General features: G+C 38.6%; 1 protein-coding gene across 5 annotated transcripts in view; it reads right to left on the minus strand.

The window, feature by feature from the left end:
• The window catches only part of FHIT (fragile histidine triad diadenosine triphosphatase), a 545,317-nt gene that overhangs the window by 130,507 nt on the left and 396,114 nt on the right, over window positions 1-18,696 (minus strand). For all 5 annotated transcript variants that reach the window (XM_066195604.1, XM_066195606.1, XM_066195601.1 and 2 more), the window contains 2 exons: window positions 9,845-9,990; window positions 8,896-8,925 (listed from right to left, as the gene is read on the minus strand). In XM_066195604.1, the coding sequence (XP_066051701.1) occupies window positions 8,896-8,925; window positions 9,845-9,990 (176 nt within the window). The remainder of the gene's footprint in view (window positions 1-8,895; window positions 8,926-9,844; window positions 9,991-18,696) is intronic.

Below are 18,696 nucleotides of genomic sequence, written 5' to 3' on the forward strand. Positions count from 1 at the left end.
CGCTAAGCAGAAGTTTCAATTATAATTTTTCTTTCCTTCAAAAGCAAAGGACTGAACAGTGGTTATGTATTGAAAAACATCCTGAGCAGCAGCACCTAATTCAGAGAGAGAATAATTTATTTTAAAAATCCTAATCCTGAACTGTCAAGTTATGTACCAGTCAAACAGGGAATTTCTCTCCAGAAAAAAACTGGCAGCTGTGCTGAACTGCACCCAGAGATGTTGATTTCTTTTATGTGATCCAAAGCTGAGAAGAGGCCAAACCTCTCAACCTGATTTTACCAGGTAACTGCCTACATTTACAGAAGAATCAGGCTTTGATTCATGACTATTCCTTTCTCTTTTTAAAGGCACAGCTCCTAACATTTGGTACGTGTGTGTGTGCACAATCCACCCAGAGACACTCAGAATTCTGCAAAAGGGCAGATTTGAGTGTTTCTCCCTGCGGGGAGTGCTGCACCTCACCTGCCTGGAAAAGCAGCACAGTGCAAGCAACGAAGAATTTCTCGGTAGCTGTCACTGAAACTGCAAACCAGCCAAGCAGAGGGAGTTCAGAGCTCCAAAACACACCCCTGGCTGAGCTGCCCTGCACCAGATGCAGGGTTTTAGCAGCCCTGCATGCAAGGTAAAGGTCAATGTAAAATGTGAGCACACGAGCTGAGGAGGGGTCATCTGATAAAGCTCCATGAGACTGGATTTTAAGGGCATATTTCAAATTCTTTCAAAGGAGAGCTTAGCTCTAGGGAGTGAGCAGAAACCCAGCATATGAGTGGTCTTGCAAGCAGCTTTCAGGAGACATGGGGCTAATGAGGCTTGAGAGAAGGGTTTTGCTGTTTTGCAGGAAGCTCTTGGCTTGTCCAACGTGAAACACACCTCAGTAGCCTGAATTATTGACTCTTTTTTTTTAACAGTAAAAATATTACCTACTTTTCACCCTGTCATCCTGTCTGGAGCTTGCTGAGCAAGTTTTATTCTATTATTTTAACCTTAGTTTTCCATTTCTAAATCACTTCAAGCAGAGTGTTTTCTTTCTAAGAAAGAAAGTCCTGCATGGGCTAACGTGGTGCTGCCTGAACAGAATAAAATGGACTAGGTCAGATATCCCTGTGTTGCAGAAGTGGTCTCCACAGATTACAGGGCAGTGTAACCACAGACTCTTTCATGTGACACAAGAGCACAGCGCTAGGAAAGGCCTCCATTCCCTTGACATTACATGCAAAAATGTTACAACACTCTTTGTTTGTTGGCATTTTTAAGAAGCAAACTCCTCTAAGCTGTGCAGGCTCTCTGGGGATCTGCAGGGACAGCTTTAAGTACACGCTTCTTTCATTTTCAGAAGAGGAGGTGACTTTCAAGGGAAAAAATATGGAGCCAACTTTTTCTTTCTTATTGCACTGATAAGGCAGCCAGGGCTCTGGTATGGGCTGCCTTTGTCTGGCCAAAACTGGGTCATTACCACACGCAAAGAACCTGATCCTGCCCTGTCACAGCATCCAGCCAGACAGCTCAGGCACCAAGGTTTTAGCACAGATCAGTCAACTGAAAATGCCTTTGGGCAAGAACACCCAATAAACCCAACCACGAAACAGTTTAAGTGTGGGTTAATGCCTGCTTATGGAAGGCATGAAGCAGAGAAGTCTGTTTTGCGCATGACCTTTTGACATCCCTTCAAACCTGTGATCAGCACAGGAGTAAATTTATGTGGGTCTTGGGAAAAACGGTACCTGGTAGCTAAGAATGCAAAGACAAACGTGCAAAATCACATGAGATCAGAGCACAGACACATCGTGTTTCATTTTAAAGCATTATATTAATTTTTAGAAAGAGTTAGTCAGAAACCTATTTAACTGAAATCTAGCTTTGCAACACTTCCTTAATAAACAATTTTCACCTTCTACAAAACACAGAAAAACATCAAGTTATGCATGTGAATTGAATGGAAATACTTTTACACATTTCTTGGTGAGTTAGATTTTAGTTGAAAGCAGTGTTTTGTAACAAAATTAAAAAAAAAAAAAGAAAGAAACAAACCAAACCCAAGCATTCTATTTTCGATGAAGAGTTTTACAAGATACAAGACTGACAAAGAGAAGAAGTATTGTGGATGAGATGGAGCTTGGAAAGAAATTCATACACTAACCACACAAAAATTAATCAGACAGCCTTGACTGTGCTATTAATGATTTTAGACCTCATGCACGGGATTTTAAAAGGTTTTACATTTCAAGTACAATACGGTATTTGTAGGACCTGTACTCAAGAGTGGCATTTGATTGATTGCACATACTCTGAGACAGAGAATGCTTTAAATGCAAAACATATTGCTCTAACGTGGGAACAAAGAAGTGAAAGATACTTTCTAATTAAAACAGAGGATTTTTGATCCTAATCTCATCATTGTGGGGCAAATAAAGAGCAGAATGTCATGGATTTCTCAACAGCCCTCCCTATATTGGTTTCTTTTTGGTCAAAACTTGTCAATTCAATAAAACAGCATTTCCAAAGGAGGTTTTGTTTTCACAAAGAAAAAGTTATTGTTGTCAAATACTTTGCTATAACATTTTCAGAGGAAAAATTTCTGCCTTTTCCCTAGAACTACTTTTTCATTTTGAAATGTAACTGTGTGTTGAAGAAAAAAAAAAAAGAGACTGATTTGTTAAAGATTCTTCTGTCATGAAAACTGTAAATATCTGAACCCATACCAGGAAAAAAAGAAAAAATTATATTTAAAAACCTTTTGTTAAAGCAGCAGCAGGCTGTCCTGGAGCTGCAGAGGGGCAGAGTGTGGAGAGCCCTGGCAGTGTGAGAATTTGTCAGGTCACCAAAGGCTCAGCTCTACCTAGAGCAGCTGCTGGCACAGCCACGGGCTCCCTGGGCTCTGCTGACACATGATGTGGCTGCTGGGGCTGGGTCAGGCACATCCACATTCCCAGGGTCACTCCTGGGGGTGCTCATCCCTTCCTGCCACGCAGGTGCCTCCCACCCAGCAAACTCTGGGAGAGGAGAACCCCAGCAGCGGCTCTGGGGCTGAACAGGAACATGCCCAGCCAGGATGGAGCTGGATGTGGCCAGCAGAGCTGCAGGACTTTTAATATCTGCACACCAAGGCAATTTAAACAAGCATTTGAACCCACTTACTTGCTTATTATAGTTTAATTTAGACAGTGTCAATATCTGTGAGTAGCTCTGGGGATATTTTTGGAATTAAACTACCTAAAGAGAACATTCATCTAAGAAATCCATATGGCAGGAAAGAACGGTAGAGCTGCTAGCATAGAACAGTAAAATCTTCCTTTTTATCACCGTGCTTCAACTTAAATCTCTGGAAATTTCATTTACTATCCTCATTTATACTTGCCTATTTTTAACCCTGTTTTGTTTGGTTGGTTTTGCTTTTTATATTTACAGTCCATACAGAGTATTCTGTGTTTGTACAGGGACAGAAGATTATATTGCTTTACAAGTCAGAGGTACAGCGTTCCATGACATTCACTACTGGAAATTCAAAATAATCTAGAATCAGAACTATCATAATTCACTGCTAAAGAGAATCTTTCATAAATTTCAGTCCCTATCCCTTCAGGGAACTTCACAACCCAGTATTTCTAGATCAGACTTCATTATCCAGGTCATCATTTCAATTTATCAGTGCCTTGGGGCCTTTGGTGTTCACAGCTAGGATGGTGTTATGTCCATCAATCACTAGGCTGTTTCCACAATCCACTTTTCTTTCATCTTCTTCAGTCTTCAAAACAATCTCTATAACTTTCCATGGGTGTATACTGGACACAGACACCTCTTACTTCTGTCAACTATTACCATGTTTGAACAGGAGCTGATCTGCACAAATTATGGGGGCCAAAAGAATTATTTTCATTCTAGGTCCTGTATTTATATTATAATTTGTTTTAGGGAAGGGTTTACAGATTTACCAGTGCCTCTTAAATCTATAAGCCTGGCAAACAAAACAGCAATATGCTTTTTCTGGAAAGCTTATTGTTCAGTCAAAAACTAAATGTTAAGTGTTATGAACAGAAGTAAGGACCTGACAAAGCAAAGGGTTATTAGAACTTATTTTGTATCATAAGAAACCCAGGTCTGGCCAAAGGACTGAAAGGAGATTTAGACCAACACAAGGCAGATTTTGAAAAAAGTCCTGAAGAAAGGGCAGGAATTATTATTTAGAGTGAGTAGAAACCAAAGAGCTGGCAAAAGGCTTTAAGGGAGGTGGGAGAAAGTATCTGGATGATCTGCTGCTTCTCTGTCTCTGTAAGGGGCAGTATAATCCTAGCTTTGAAAATACACATCACTAACCCCAAACCACCCCAAACTAAATATAGTATTGAAACAGAAAGAAAATTTTGAGCTCAAAACAGACGTAGCAGCCCTGAGACTACTGAATTTGCTGTACCAATTACCTGTCCACAATATTACATAGTCTCCAACCAAATACTATTAGTGTGGTTCTCAGAGCAATTCAAAGACACTGCTGCACTTCCTCAAATCATTTTTGGACGTCTCACAAGCGTCCAAGAGAATTATCATTCTTAAGGGTAAAGCACAGGAGACAATTTGTTCACATGTTTCAGTACAATCTGGTTTTCAACAATTTGTTTCTTCCTCATTTTTTTTGTATCCGAATTTTTAGATTTGTTTAAAGGTAAGAAAAATCTTTGCATTTCTCTAACACTGGCTCTTTTTTTTTTGTTCTGAGAGAGGAAAAGAGGGTTTCTGGTACTGCACTAAACCAGGACTCACGTCTGTTGGTGTGCAGGGAAAGAAGGCTGAAGCATCAAAAGGATTGCAATTAGTGAATTTGATCCTTCTGATGCAATTAGTCTGCAATGCTATCTGATTAAATTGAAAGACTCAAACCTCAAGTCCAGTACTTTGGGTCAAGACATAAATAGACAAAGAGGATGAAAGAGAAGTGTCCTGTGGGCTTAAATGAGCCCTGGCCTCCACAGCTCAGCTTCAGATTTCTGAGGAATGCAAGACAGGTGGATTGATTTAACATAGCATTAAAAAACATCTGGAAAAGAAAAAAATGTACATCAAAAAATAATCATGAGACAATCTTCTCAGTATAAAACAACTAGTGGAATGTACGACAAAATTAGTCTCTGCACACATACCCACACTGCCACCATCAGCTTTGCTTTCTCATTTATTTAGGGTAACCTGTAATTGGCAAACAGGCCCTTTCTCATGGATAACAGAGGAGGTGCTGAGCTGCTGGAGACTTCAACACTGCTGCAAAATAGAGGATGTGTTCATACATGTTTGTGCAATGGACACTTGCTGTGCAGTATTATCTTGTCTCTACAGATAAATTAGTTGCCTCATGCTCCTGCCAGCTTGATTTGTTTAGCCTTTACAGAGTACAGAATCTATGGAGTTTCTTGTGATTGAATCTCACGTAAAAGGTAAACCTGAGAGCTTATTCTACACTAAGCTATACATCCACCCAGGCAGCCAGTGCATTTGCTGACTTGATGATGAAAAGAAGGCTATAAAACATACTAGGGAAATCTTGAAACGTCGCTCACTTGACATAGCAATAAGAGCCCTGCATTAAGATGCAGAGTTGATTTCCCTGATCCATGAAATTGCCTGGATATTTAAGGCATTCTCAAACAGAACCAGCACAGAACTCAGCCTCCATTCCTGGCACAAGGACACCATGGGTTTTGTGTTCTCCAATAAAAAGAGAGCTCAAAATTGCAGAGATTAATAGTCTTTAAGGGAGGACGTAAACACAATTTCCTTCCTTTCTCAAATAAGAAATAAGGATTCAAAAACTCTTGAATGCTAAATGATGGTTTTCTTGCTGACACACTGTTCAGGTGTCAGAGATGCTCAAGTTCTCTGTTGTGAGTGGTTCAACAACCTCTCACATTAAAACAATGTGCAATTCTGTGACCATCTTTGGACAAGGACATTTGTTTCTCTCATAAATAGGTACAAAAGCTGGAAAGCTGTGAAAAATATTATGAAGCAATATATTGAATTATTGTATGGTCTGAGTCTTGGGACATGGTTCGGAATCCCTCACCATGTGTATATTTTCAGCTGCTAAAGGGTGGATATATACTTACCATCTATATATCTCTATCTATACCATCCATAATTACAAATATTGGTGAACTTAGGGTCAGGTACAATTACTTCCAAAGACCCATTCAGTGAAAACACAGGAAAGGGGGAATTTGAAATGTCCATAAGCTTCCCTAGAACACTGACCTGCAGGCTCTGGTACCTTAAATGCAAAGGATGAACAGAGTACAGCAATAATGAAACTACAATTAGATCATGAACAGCTTCCCATCAGGTAACTAGAAAGGCTTTAACACAAAATGCACACAGCAGCTGCTTTCACACCACCAAAATGGACATGTAAGACTGGCAGACAATCCTGTCACTGATTTCTAGCCAAAATCACATGGGAAGGGTCATCTCCTTTCACCATGTTGCATACATTTCACATATAATTTTGAGCATCTCCATTGCAAAGAAAGACCCGAGACTCATACTCAGGTTCAAGGCTTTTCTTGTACGTGGATTACCATCTCTTCTTGCGGACAAAGAAGGAGAACTCCTTAATCTTTTTCAGACTAAATTTCTCAGTTTTTGTCTTCAGCTAAGCTGATTGTTCTTCCCATTTTGTAGTAAATTTTTTCACTGAGCAATTGAAAAGTCAATACTGTTCTCCTGCTTCCTGTATTTCTGTTCCTCCATAGCACATACAGCAGCCTGTATTTACACAGGTATACAGAATTATACAAAATACAAAGGGAAAGGACTCTTGAAACCATCTGGTATGTGACCCCATTCAAAGCAAAATCAGCTACACCTAATTAGCTCCTGAGATACGGTTGCCTACCCTACTTAAACAGTCTCCACAAACTCCCTAGGATATTTATTGTGATGTTTTGCTATTTTTACTTTTAGAATGTTTTTTTAATGTTTGGTCTGTTCCAGAAATTTTAATTAAAAGCTCCCTCAGAGGAGACTGGATTATTGTGGATTCTCATACATGAAAAAAAAAAAAAAACCCAATAAATCCACATCCAGAAACACGACACATTGAATTTAAGGTTCATAAATTATTTGTAGGTCACATAGGTGTTTTTTCAAACTTTGTGATTCAGAACAGTTTAAATGAAAACAGCTATTTATGTATCCACCCCATTGTTCACTTAAAAGAAGATCATGATCACAGTAATTTCTTTCCTGATTGAAGTTTTGGAAGCTCTAAATTCTCTGAAGAAAATAGTTGTTGGCATTTTTGGATGATAAACATCCCAAAGCGATGATGATAAATAACAGTGTTGCCCAATGATGCAGAAAAGTAGAGAAATGCAAACTGATAACCTCTGATTTATGAATACATGCTCATTATTGCAAAGTCTAGGGGTTCACAGTTGTAACAATGGGTCATTTTCATTTCAGTGTTTATTAAAAGTGTGAGAGGGAGGCATGAAGGGTGGCTGTCATTTTGTAATAAATAATTAATACTCTTTGTTTCCACTACAAACACAAAGCAATACAGAACTTCCTGCCTTTTTGAGGCCTACATAAATACTTCTTACTGTTCACAATCATAGAAAATGGGAGTTTTTACATCTGCCTTTGCAGATAAATAATAATAATAATTATATTAAAATAATTCTTCTCACATATAACCATTCCTATACACCTTTTCTTTACAGAGAGAAAAAACACTTGTCCAAGGTAATAAAATAAATGAAAATAAAGTTTTTCTTCGTAAATCATATTGGTGATTATAACAAAATTTACTTCAAAACTATTTAAATTTATTATTCCACCTATCAACAGACACCGCCAGTGAAACACACCCAATGCACTCAAAGTCAGGAGTCAAGGAATCTGTTTTGTCACAGTAGAGAAATAAATCTCGTTACATTCCTTCATCACATCCCAAGCTTGGTGATATTCTAATTTCTTCTTCTCTCTCCCTATTACCTCTCTGTTAAATATTCAAAGCAGGCAGCAAAAGGGAGAGGGAAAAATAAGGTCAATACAGCAAATTGGAAAAAAAGTAAAATGTTCCTATCCACTGTCATTTGGTTGTTACAGTTATCTTTATCAACTCAAACAGGTTCTCTGAGACATCTAATTTGATTTTACAAAGTGCTAACCCATGGCCACATTTGACTTTCCTCTGATTCCAAACGTAAAAAATAGCCTTTATCTAATGTGGAGGCATATCATCTAACTACACATCCAATTGCATTTGCATTACGAGGCAGTGAAACATGGCTGGAGAGACATCTTGGATGTTATCTGTGTTATTACTCAAGTGGAGAATATAATCATAAATCCTTCTCTTCCCTTCCACCCTCCCACCTTTTTTTTTTTGGAAGTACACTTAAAATCTGGTTTTTAGCTTCACTGGGCCCATTACATTTGAACTTCAGTAACAAGAATGTGATATGAATACATTGAGAGAAAGCATAGACAAAAGGTATATTTTCATAATGTGGTTCAGTTTAACTGCCTATAATTAGCTACAACTCATTAGGCAATAAACAGAAAAACAAAGAGATCATGAATGGAAGGGCAATATTTTCTCCATAAAACAAACAAGAAGCTAAACCAGATGCCTCTTTCATGAGGCTTTCCTTGCATAAATACACCCAGCAGCTTAGGAAAGATATTTTCATGATTGAAAATTTTTGTCTAGGAAGAAAACCAGTAAATATTATCTTGTGCAACTTCAATAAAAAGTATTTACTGCTATTGTACACCTGGAATTTTTTGATCTTATGGATAAAGTAACAATTCAACAATGGACAGAAGATGACAAGCTTTGATCTTTTATTAGTTCTTATAATTGTGTCTTAATCTGTATTCTGCACATTAAGCACTCACCTTCACCGTTTGTCCAGCTTCAGGGCCATCCTATAAGCAAAGGGAAAAGTCTCAGGTTAGAGAATCTAACAAAGATCACACAGGAATTCAAAAATCTTCCTCAATAATCACTTATATCAATTACACTGTCTGTTAAATTAGCATATTTGTCCTGAGGACCATTCAACACTAAGTTTTTGGACAAAGCTTCTTTCCATATCAGACCCCAGCAAAGTGGGAAATTATCTCACATCAAAAAAATAATATTCTATATTTTAAACTTTATATTTATATTCTAAAACTTCATATTTTTCATTCTTTCAGATTACATTTTTCAATAGCTAGCAATAGATTTCTGATCCTTGTGAACATAAAATCACACGTGGAAGTAAGAATTTAATCAAAGTATGCTTGCTTAAATTCTGATTCTAATGAATGTGCTTAGTCTCCTGGTTTGCTTTAAACAGAGTTCATTTTTGGTATAAAAACACCCAGCACAAACAACTGAAAGGTCAGAATTTATAATGTATTTACATGGCTACAGCTCTCTGCCTGCATATAAATAGCTGTGAGGAGGGATCACCTATCTCAAGTTTATGTAGTGGGTTATGTGTGGAACAGGGGATGTGGCTGCCTTCTCCAGAGGTCAACCCTGCAAACACTTTGAAGGAAGAATATTTCCTGAAATACTCACAAACAAGCACAGCATTCGAAAGTGTTTGCTGGCTTTATCCAAGGTTTTGCAGTGATTAATTAACCACACTTTCCCGCTGGTTTCCTTTTTAGATTTTTCAATGGCAAATCTGGAGGACTGCAATGCAGTTATTTGGCTTCTTGTTTTTTATTACTGTTATTTTGCATTTATTGCCCCTTGAATTTCCAATGTTCTTTTGTGATTGGGCTAGGGGAAAAGGCTGAAAGCTTGATAAAACAAACCATTAAACCTTTCTTAGCTGACTGGTTTACAAACCTGGATGGAAAAGGTGAGCGAGGTGCCGCAGAAATGTTTCTCCACCACATTTCCAACCCTTTGTGCCGTACGAAACAAATCAGCCACTTCCTCGGGATGCAGGTCACGGAAACGCTCCACCGGCCGCAGGGGACAAACGAGGACATCTGAAGGTGGCAGTGTCAAGGCACAGACACAAATCTGAGTGGTCTCAACCAGCCTCAATCCCCAGCCTCTAACCTGGTTCCGATCACCCTGGAATTGCTTGAGCTCTTCCTCTCTGGTAATGCAGGAAGAGCATCAAAAACATTGGGCTAATTGCAAGTGATTATATGATGCTTTGTTCAGAATTCTTTTCCTCACATCCCTCGGATTTGGGCAGGATAGCCAAGGCTCTTGGGCTATACTGGGACATTAAAGGGAAGGCAAATTGTTCACATTTCTCAGTGGAGAAATGCTGGTATTTATCTCCTGTGAAAGTCGGAGATTTTCTTTTGTGATTAAAAATGGGGGAAAGCCAAAGAAATTTAGGAGGGCTTTGAATGTACTGTCTGAGACAGCAGTATTACAATGCTTTTCCCCATAAGTGATATATATATTTGAAAATCTTGATCAAACACCTCTAATTTTAGGCACCTGAAAATGACAAAGTGGCACTATGCTGACCATAGCAGATCACTTATTTCTACACATTAGTTGCAATTCACAAAGAATGCTCACCTGTTATAAATATAATGTGTTTTTTAAAATACATTAAGATAATTAAGACTATTTCCTTTAAAGCACAGTGCTCACAAACCTGTGAATATATACTTTGATTTAATTCTACCTTGGTGACTGTGATTTGAGAGTCAATGAAATGAAGCTATAAAGTAAATAATGGAAGTACACAGACGCTGCTCACAGTCATCTGATCTGCTGTGTTCACAGTAATTAATAATTGCTATGAATCCTCACTTGAAACTCAATTATGTAACATTACTAATATGGTCCAGAATTCTTAGCAGAGCCTCAGTCGTGTAGATCCAACAAGCAAGTACTTGATTCTCATTTCAATTCCCAGCAGACAGGATTCTTTGCTGACTTACAGAATAGAATTTGCAGAATGAAGACCCTAAGTAACCTTTAACACCACTTGAACTTTCATGACCAAAGGCTATGAAAATTATTTTTTTTCCAGTATTAAAACAAGTGTTCAAAGGACTATTTGAAGAAAATTAAGTTCCATGCCATTGTATTAGAGTCATCTTTATTTTTACTGCATCTTGAAGCCTGCAGGTATTCAGGAATATTCTCTATAATCCGGGAAAGGTAACTAGGAGCTGCTCTGCAGTTAACAGGTTCACAAAAAGGTTACATCAACCTGATTGTCAAGAACCACGTCTCCCATTTGAAATAAGGGGAGATTAATATATGTGAAAGTTCAATTATTTCCATAATCACAGAGACAACATGTTTACATACACCAAGGTTATATTATAAGAATCACACTTATCATTCTGATAAGAGAGAAAACCAGGCATTTTCTCGAGGTAAAGGTGTAGTGGCAGGTTTTGATCATTTTTCACAATCCAGATGAGGACAGACACGTCTGTAATGGATATTTGCTAAAGTGGGAGAAGAATTGAGTGAGCTCTACCTGTGGCAGCTCCCAAAAGAATAGGAGGAATCTTGTCCCAGCTGTAGATGTTATTCTACATTGAAAATCTGTCTTTCAGCGTTTTTTTTGTACAGAATCAGCTATGCCACCACTATTCCCCTTTTCACTTGTTACAACTTATGGTATTAACGTTTAAAAAAGAAAAATATTTAGAAAGCAGGTACTTGGAAATAAAACAATCCTGGATGGGGACAAAAACCCTAGTTTTGTGGGGTTTTAGTTCTGCAGTGCTGTGTCCCTTGGTAAGTTACTGGGCACAGTAAACCATGTAATTCACTTGTGCCTTCCCAGGGTATTGTACAAAGCACATCCATAAAGGATGCTATTGGCTAAACTTTGGCCCCAAGGGAAGAGCTGCAAAGTTGATTGGCAGACCTGATTTCCATACCAGGAATAAAGGAATAGAAAAACTAATTAATTTTACTTATAAAAAGGAAATCCATGTCAACACTAAAACAGGAAAAAGGACATTTGTTTAATCTGAGTTCATTTTTCAAAAGGAGAGAAGGGAAGCTGGTACCCTTAGGGCATCTGATACTTAAGTAGATAATTATCCTTCTTCTGCAGCACTGCTTTATTATCATGGCTCAACGAACCATTTATAAATGAAGAATTTCCCCTCACTTACCTCTAGCCAAACTGCTGCTTACATTAAGGGAAGTTTCCTTTTCTCTTTTTGAATTTTCCCCAGCAGTGTCTCTCCCTCTCAGACTTGCACATGCCTCACCAGCAATTGGTTGTTCTAGCTCACGGCCACAGCCACAACTTTTGCATTAATGATGGTTTACTGCAATCTGGTGTTAGCACTGTGCTACTTGCCACTGCAATGGGTTGTGGAAAACATGAGTTAAACGCTTCTTGGAAAAGCTTTTGTTTCCAGGGCTCATCGTAGAGGGAGTGAGGGCTGGTTCTGACCAAGACAGGACAGGTTTTATCTTGATTTTGTCACTAATCTGCACTGTCATTTCACAAGTTCTCTGTATCTCTCTCTGTCTCTCCTCTTCCACACATCATCTGTCTTGCCTGTTTAGATGGTGTTTGCCACTTGGTGCAGTGGAGGTTTTTTCTTAGCCACGACCCTCTCTGCTCATGTGGGGCCACCAGTGCTTCTGCAGTACCTCATACTGCACCCATGGCATCCTGCAAAAAGGACTTGCACTTCCTCCTTACATCACCAAAACTCATTTGCAACTCAAACTAGATTTTAGCTATACTTCTGTCTTTGAATTTGATAAATAATTCAAAGGCATAATCACAGAATGGAGCATCTTTTCTGAACTTTCCATCATTTCAAAATAATTCTACAAAGAATAATGATAGAAATTCTGAATCAGAGCTAAATTAACATGAGAATGTAATTAGGACAACATTCAAGTTATATTTAACTATGAATATATTAAAAGGAAAATGTTAGAATGAATTCATGAATTTGAGGTCATTAGGAAAACAAGCACCCACTGCAACTTTAAATCATAGTTTTTAACTAAAATTTTTGACACTAGGATAGTATGTAATTTTATATCTGGTCAGATTTTAAGCTGTACACCTGCTCTATTCACCTCAGAATTCTTACTAAATTTGAGATTAGACAAACTGTTCATTACTTCCTACAACAACCCACTGCAAACACTGCTATGAAACCACTTGAGGTGACTGTGTCTTAAAAATGCCGGAGACAGTGAGTCTGTACTTATGTTTATGTGCAATTACTCCTTAGACTGAAGCATCTACTGCTGTCTGAGATCCTCAGGGCATCCAGCTGCCACTCCAGAAGGGCAGGAGTCTCCCATGTGCCCTACCTGCCAGTCAGGTGGGAAACCTGAGCCATGCTGGGCTGTCTGGGATGTCCGTGGTGCCTGTGTTGGCACAGGAGCCCCCACTTGAGCAGAGCAGCTCAGCGGGACAAGGTGCTGCTACCCAGCTCAGACGTGCTGCAACACTGACGAGAGCATTCTGCCTTCAGAGAGTTTGAACTTTATCTTTCCTTTCTCTAAACACTATAATTAATAATTTTTTGATTTTTTCATTCATTCTAAACTGCTAGTGACTGATGAAGTTTCTATTTTTAAGCTTTGATCTGCACAGCTGTTATTTCCTTCAAGTTCTCTGAGTCAGTCCACATCACTAGAGCACATGCAATTTAATATGCCAGCTTCTCCATTTTAAGGAGTGAAAAACCTTTACACCTTATTATAATCTGTAACAGCACATTCCTCTCTCTAAATCTTGCAGAAGTCTTTCAACAGCCTTACTTCTCTCCCTAATACCTAAATATGCATATACAAATCAATATGCAAACCCTCACACACACTAAAAGCTCTATTAAAGATTCAGTGAATAACTAGGAATGTCAGTATTTTTCAGATTACCAGCAGATAGTAGCATAAAAATCCACGTATTTTAGTGGAAATGCATAACCACGAAGGAGCAGTAAAGCCAGAGTGGATCAGACCCATTTCCCTCAAACTGAGCTAAAACCTAAGGATGCCCTATGTTTCCAATAGAATAACTTGTACTTTTATATTTGGCACAGCAGATCACTCCCTGCATGATGTTGGGTGGGGTGTTTAATGTACCAAAGACCATGAGCCTCCACCATAATTCAAATTAACAGCCTGTTGATCTGTTAAGATCGTAACCTGTCTGGCAAAGCTGCGGCCAAACAAGCAGGGTTCAAGTTCCTGAACAGCTGCAGCACAAGGATGCTTAACCACACATGTGCCACCTCTCAGCCCTCACCAGCCCCTCTGCACACACCCCACAAATCTCCTTTTTTCCCCTTTGAGGCCATGAGAACTTTGAGATGGGCAATCAGAGACATTTACTGCGTTGGTTCTGCAATGGGCACCTGACACTGTCAAAGCTCTGTTCAAGCACAGGCACAAATCCCCCTTGGGCACGTGTGGATTGAAGGATGTGCTCATCCTGGGGATTTTGGGGCATGACTGAGAAGGGAGCATTTGGTAGCTGCATGCTGACTTTAAGAGAGAAGACTCAGATTCTACAAGAAAATTAAAACTCCTGGCCAACATCTGCATGGTGTTGACCACTTCAAATGTAATTTTCCTTCCACTAATACACACAGAGTGGAGGCTGAAATTCAAAGGCTCAGCAGTAATTTTTATTTGCTTTATAATGGATTTTGACTTAGAAGCTTAAATTATTGTAATTGTGTATTTAAGTCTGAGGCCAGGCTCTATGTTCGCTTCAATGGGACTCCACTCAACCCACAAAGTGCCTATTATAAATTTTCACACATAGCTATCAAGGTACACATGTTCTGTAGCTCTGAAATGTTGGAAAAATGGCCTTTGGGGGGCCAAAAAAAAGAAAGAAAACCAAAAAAAAAAAAAAAAAAGAAACCCCAAAGAGGTTAAAATTCCTTTTATGTGACAAGCTTTAGAGCTGAACACAGCTTTTTCCTGGTTAAGTCCATTAATTTGCTATATAGAAACATACTTTCAGTTTTGACTCTTGTTTTATTCCTGAATTTGAACTTCAAACAGAACAATTCAAGGCTTTAGAAAGGAAAAAAATTAAAGGCTCTCCAGGTACTGACACTCTAACAATAGGAATAAAGTTCTTTTTTTTTTCTCTTTGTCTTTTTGAGGAACCACTTAAAAACATTAAAATTGACAGGTTTTCTTAATATGTGAGGCTTTAAAAGAACAAAATACAAGGGAAAAAAGGCAAAATATCTAAAAGTGAAAGGGTAATTGCTACTTTATGGAGTTCCTGGGTTTCGCCAATATTGTTAGCTTTCTATACCATTTGTTATAAAATTTTTTAACTTAGGAAAATTATTTATTTTCAGTGTGTAACACAGTCAGGAATTCATAGCTCACATTAGAATGGAAACAAGTCCTGTTTCTTTAAAAAGGTCTTCCCTCTCACAAGAGGGAGTGCAAGAGTCAACATCTAAGAAAACAACAACAGACCCAACCCCCCAAAAAAACAACCAAAGACATATTTTAACGATGAAAACTAGAAGTTAATAAACTCTCCAACGGTTTAAAAAGTCTTAAATATCTATTTTTAGCATTCTAGGTTTTTGTTACATAAAAAGTACTTTAGTTGATACTAAAAAATTTACTTAATGATTTAATTCTGCGAAACACCTCAAAAACGAGTTTTTCACTAATAATTTGGTTTTGACCAATTGGTTTTAATTTAAAAAAACTTTCCCAAGCTATGATTACAGAGACTTAAAATTCCTGCATGCATTCCATAAGCTTAGGTAAGTAACTTAAAGCACATCAGCCTCTGCTCTCCCTCCAGGCTGAAAACACCCCAATCACTCACAGAGCAACCCCCAACAGGGACTCCCGCCTCGGAAATTTGGGCTGTGCTCATTTTAGGATTAACACAGATTAGATACTGCCACCATCTCTTGGTACCAGAGGGAAGAACCTGATGGACATGAGAAATGGTGTCCCTGGAGCAGGAGGCTGCTCAGGGGCCAGCTCAGCCCTCACAGAGCAGGGCGCACAGTGCCTTGGGGTGGGTGCTGGGAGCTCGGGGACTGGAAGAACCAGCTGCAGAAAACTGTAATAAATGATTGTTTCCAACCATTTCATGTGCCTGTATGAAAGAACCCCTCTGCACACCCATAAACTGATGGGAATGCAGAAATAATGGGCCGTGGGGGGCAGCAGGAGGGATTATTCTTTTCTTACACTGCTTTACATGAATTTGCATCAAGTGCCCCAAGCTGAGAGAATCACTCAGACAGAGCTTCAGGTATTAAAACTCAACACAATGTCCCCAGATTCATCTGAGGAGTGTGGGCAGGGGTATTAAATTCATCATTGCATCTAAGCAGAAGTTTCCTTTGTTCAAAAGCTCTAATTGCTGAGAGAAAGAAGTCCCAGAGCTCTGAAGAAACACAGGAGAATGCATGACTAATAAAATTAATATAACTGAAAAACAACTGCCAGTCATTTATCTTTTTTCTGCCCTTGAACGATTCTTCAAATTTTGAAGGCTATGGGAGCAATTTCTCTGTGTGAGGAAAACAATAATTGTTTCACAGATGATGCCTGTAAGAGAAGTTCAGAAGGAAGAGAACACTGAAACAGCGCAGGCACGTACACACAGAGGGCATCAAAAGGCCTTTAAAACTTAATCAAATGCATATTTTGCCTCATTACAACAATATGTCAAGGCACCCATTCAGTTCTCAGTGAACCCACAGAATCAGGACATCCATAAACCCGTAGCCATGCAAAACCTGACGTTTCCTCCAGGCCAGAACAAGCCTCATTCAATAAGATGGAGTGACTGACTTTAGGAAGGAAATCTGTAGAGGTGTTTGGATTAAGAGTGAGCATCTCATAATAGGAAAACGTGAAGGCGAACTCTTTAGTGGATTTTACATGTGGAACTGTATTTAAATATATGTTAGAGGAGTGCTTTGGTACAATACAGGGAAATAGTACATAACCAAGCTTGCTAGTTTGGGAAAAAACATAGCTCTGAACAATAAAGATGATTAAGAACCAATGCTAATGCAATAAAATTACAATAAAAACTTAAAAATTGCTTCAGATTATTAAACCTACATACAACTTCTTTTAAAATTCCTCTGCCACATATTAGCATTAATTTTAAAAAAGCCATTAAGATAAGACAAATTATCTAAATAATTTGATCTTGATAAGGCAGCTCAGTACATGTTTACACTAATGCAGTAGACCAGATTTATGCAATATATCAGAGAACTAGTGGTTCTACTAGAACAAAGAGCAATCACTGCAAATCTTTGACATGGATCTCTACACACTACGATAAGTACACTCTTTGAAGACCATATTGCAGCTTTTATACAGAGGGGTTTTTATTCTACTTGATCTTTTCACCCCACTGAAGTGACTTAAAATAACTTTTCACGTCAGTGAAACATGCAATAGTTCCAAGAAATGAACAATAAACACTTCTATTTTTAACAGTCAACACATCTAATTTAAATATAGATATGGCTTATAGTCTGAATCTTTCTAGATAGCACAGCAAAGTACAAAGTCCTGCTACACAAAGTACAGTGACTCCACAAGACACAGGGCCACAGCGGGGAAATGTGAGATTCAGAACTGCTCACTTTTCATTTAAACAACTCTTTCGTATATTTGATATTCCCTTTAAATGCCTTCAGGGTATGTCAAGTAGGTCAACTAAAAGCTCAGTTCCTCATAGCAAGTGGTATTTTACTGCAGGATTTGTCCTTTTCTGTTGGCTCCTGGCCTCGGGGACGGCCTCGGGCAGTAGCAGGTACCTAAGTGGAACCACAGTGAGAGCAGCTGTGGGAGAGTTTGTGGCTCAGAAACACATCTCTGATCCAATACAGATTTGGTGGAAATTTACTCAAGATCCAAACTTACATGTGTAGCAGGAATCACAACCACATTCTTAGAGTCACATCAAGCTTCTGGTCTTGGAAGGCCCAAAAGCAATAAATAAAGCAATAAATAGCGACCAACACAGAAATGCAGAAGTCCCAATATAGAAGGATGTCATCTGTGAATGCTGTGATGCTCTGTGAGATCCTGTAAACAAATCCTGTTGTAAAGCAGCCCATTCCAGCTAAGAGCTACATCTTTATTTCTCCAGTTGATATAACCTTTTTCTAAGTAGATGAGAAAACTGCTAACAATTACATGAAGCGATTGATACACCTATAGCATCTATAAATGTACAAGACCACTGGAATAAACAGTCACTCCCAAAGCTGACAGCAGAGACCAAACAACATTTGGAGTTTCAAATAATAGTCAAAACAAAGGATTTTGGCCCAAATATTGGAGCAATGGCATTTTTCATAGCAAGTGGTATGTTCATGCAAAGCTGCTCAGCAGCTACAAGTCTTGTCCAAATGGCCTGCACCGCCAGAGAAATTCAATTTACCAAAATAACCCTGCTGGAATTGCAACATGCCATTGCAATGCCTCATTTCAAACAGAGAAAGTGAGGTCATGATCCAACCCCTCCACTCTCTATTATTTTTGAGAATAAAAAACAACTTGTGAGAAAATGCTTCAGCATTTGGTCTTAATTAAGGCTGCAGCACTATCATATCCAGAAACTAATGTGATCATTATGAAGCTATATTCTAGCTCATGATTCAGGAGCTATAATGAGGGAATAATTAATTACTATATATTAGTTACGACAAATTTATTTCCTTGAAATTTATTGGATGCCATATACCAGACAATAA

The sequence above is a fragment of the Chamaea fasciata genome, unplaced genomic scaffold (assembly GCF_029207755.1).
Source record: "Chamaea fasciata isolate MVZ Bird 193981 ecotype frontalis unplaced genomic scaffold, bChaFas1.0.hap1 SCAF_13, whole genome shotgun sequence".
In the NCBI taxonomy this organism is placed as follows: domain Eukaryota; kingdom Metazoa; phylum Chordata; class Aves; order Passeriformes; family Sylviidae; genus Chamaea; species Chamaea fasciata.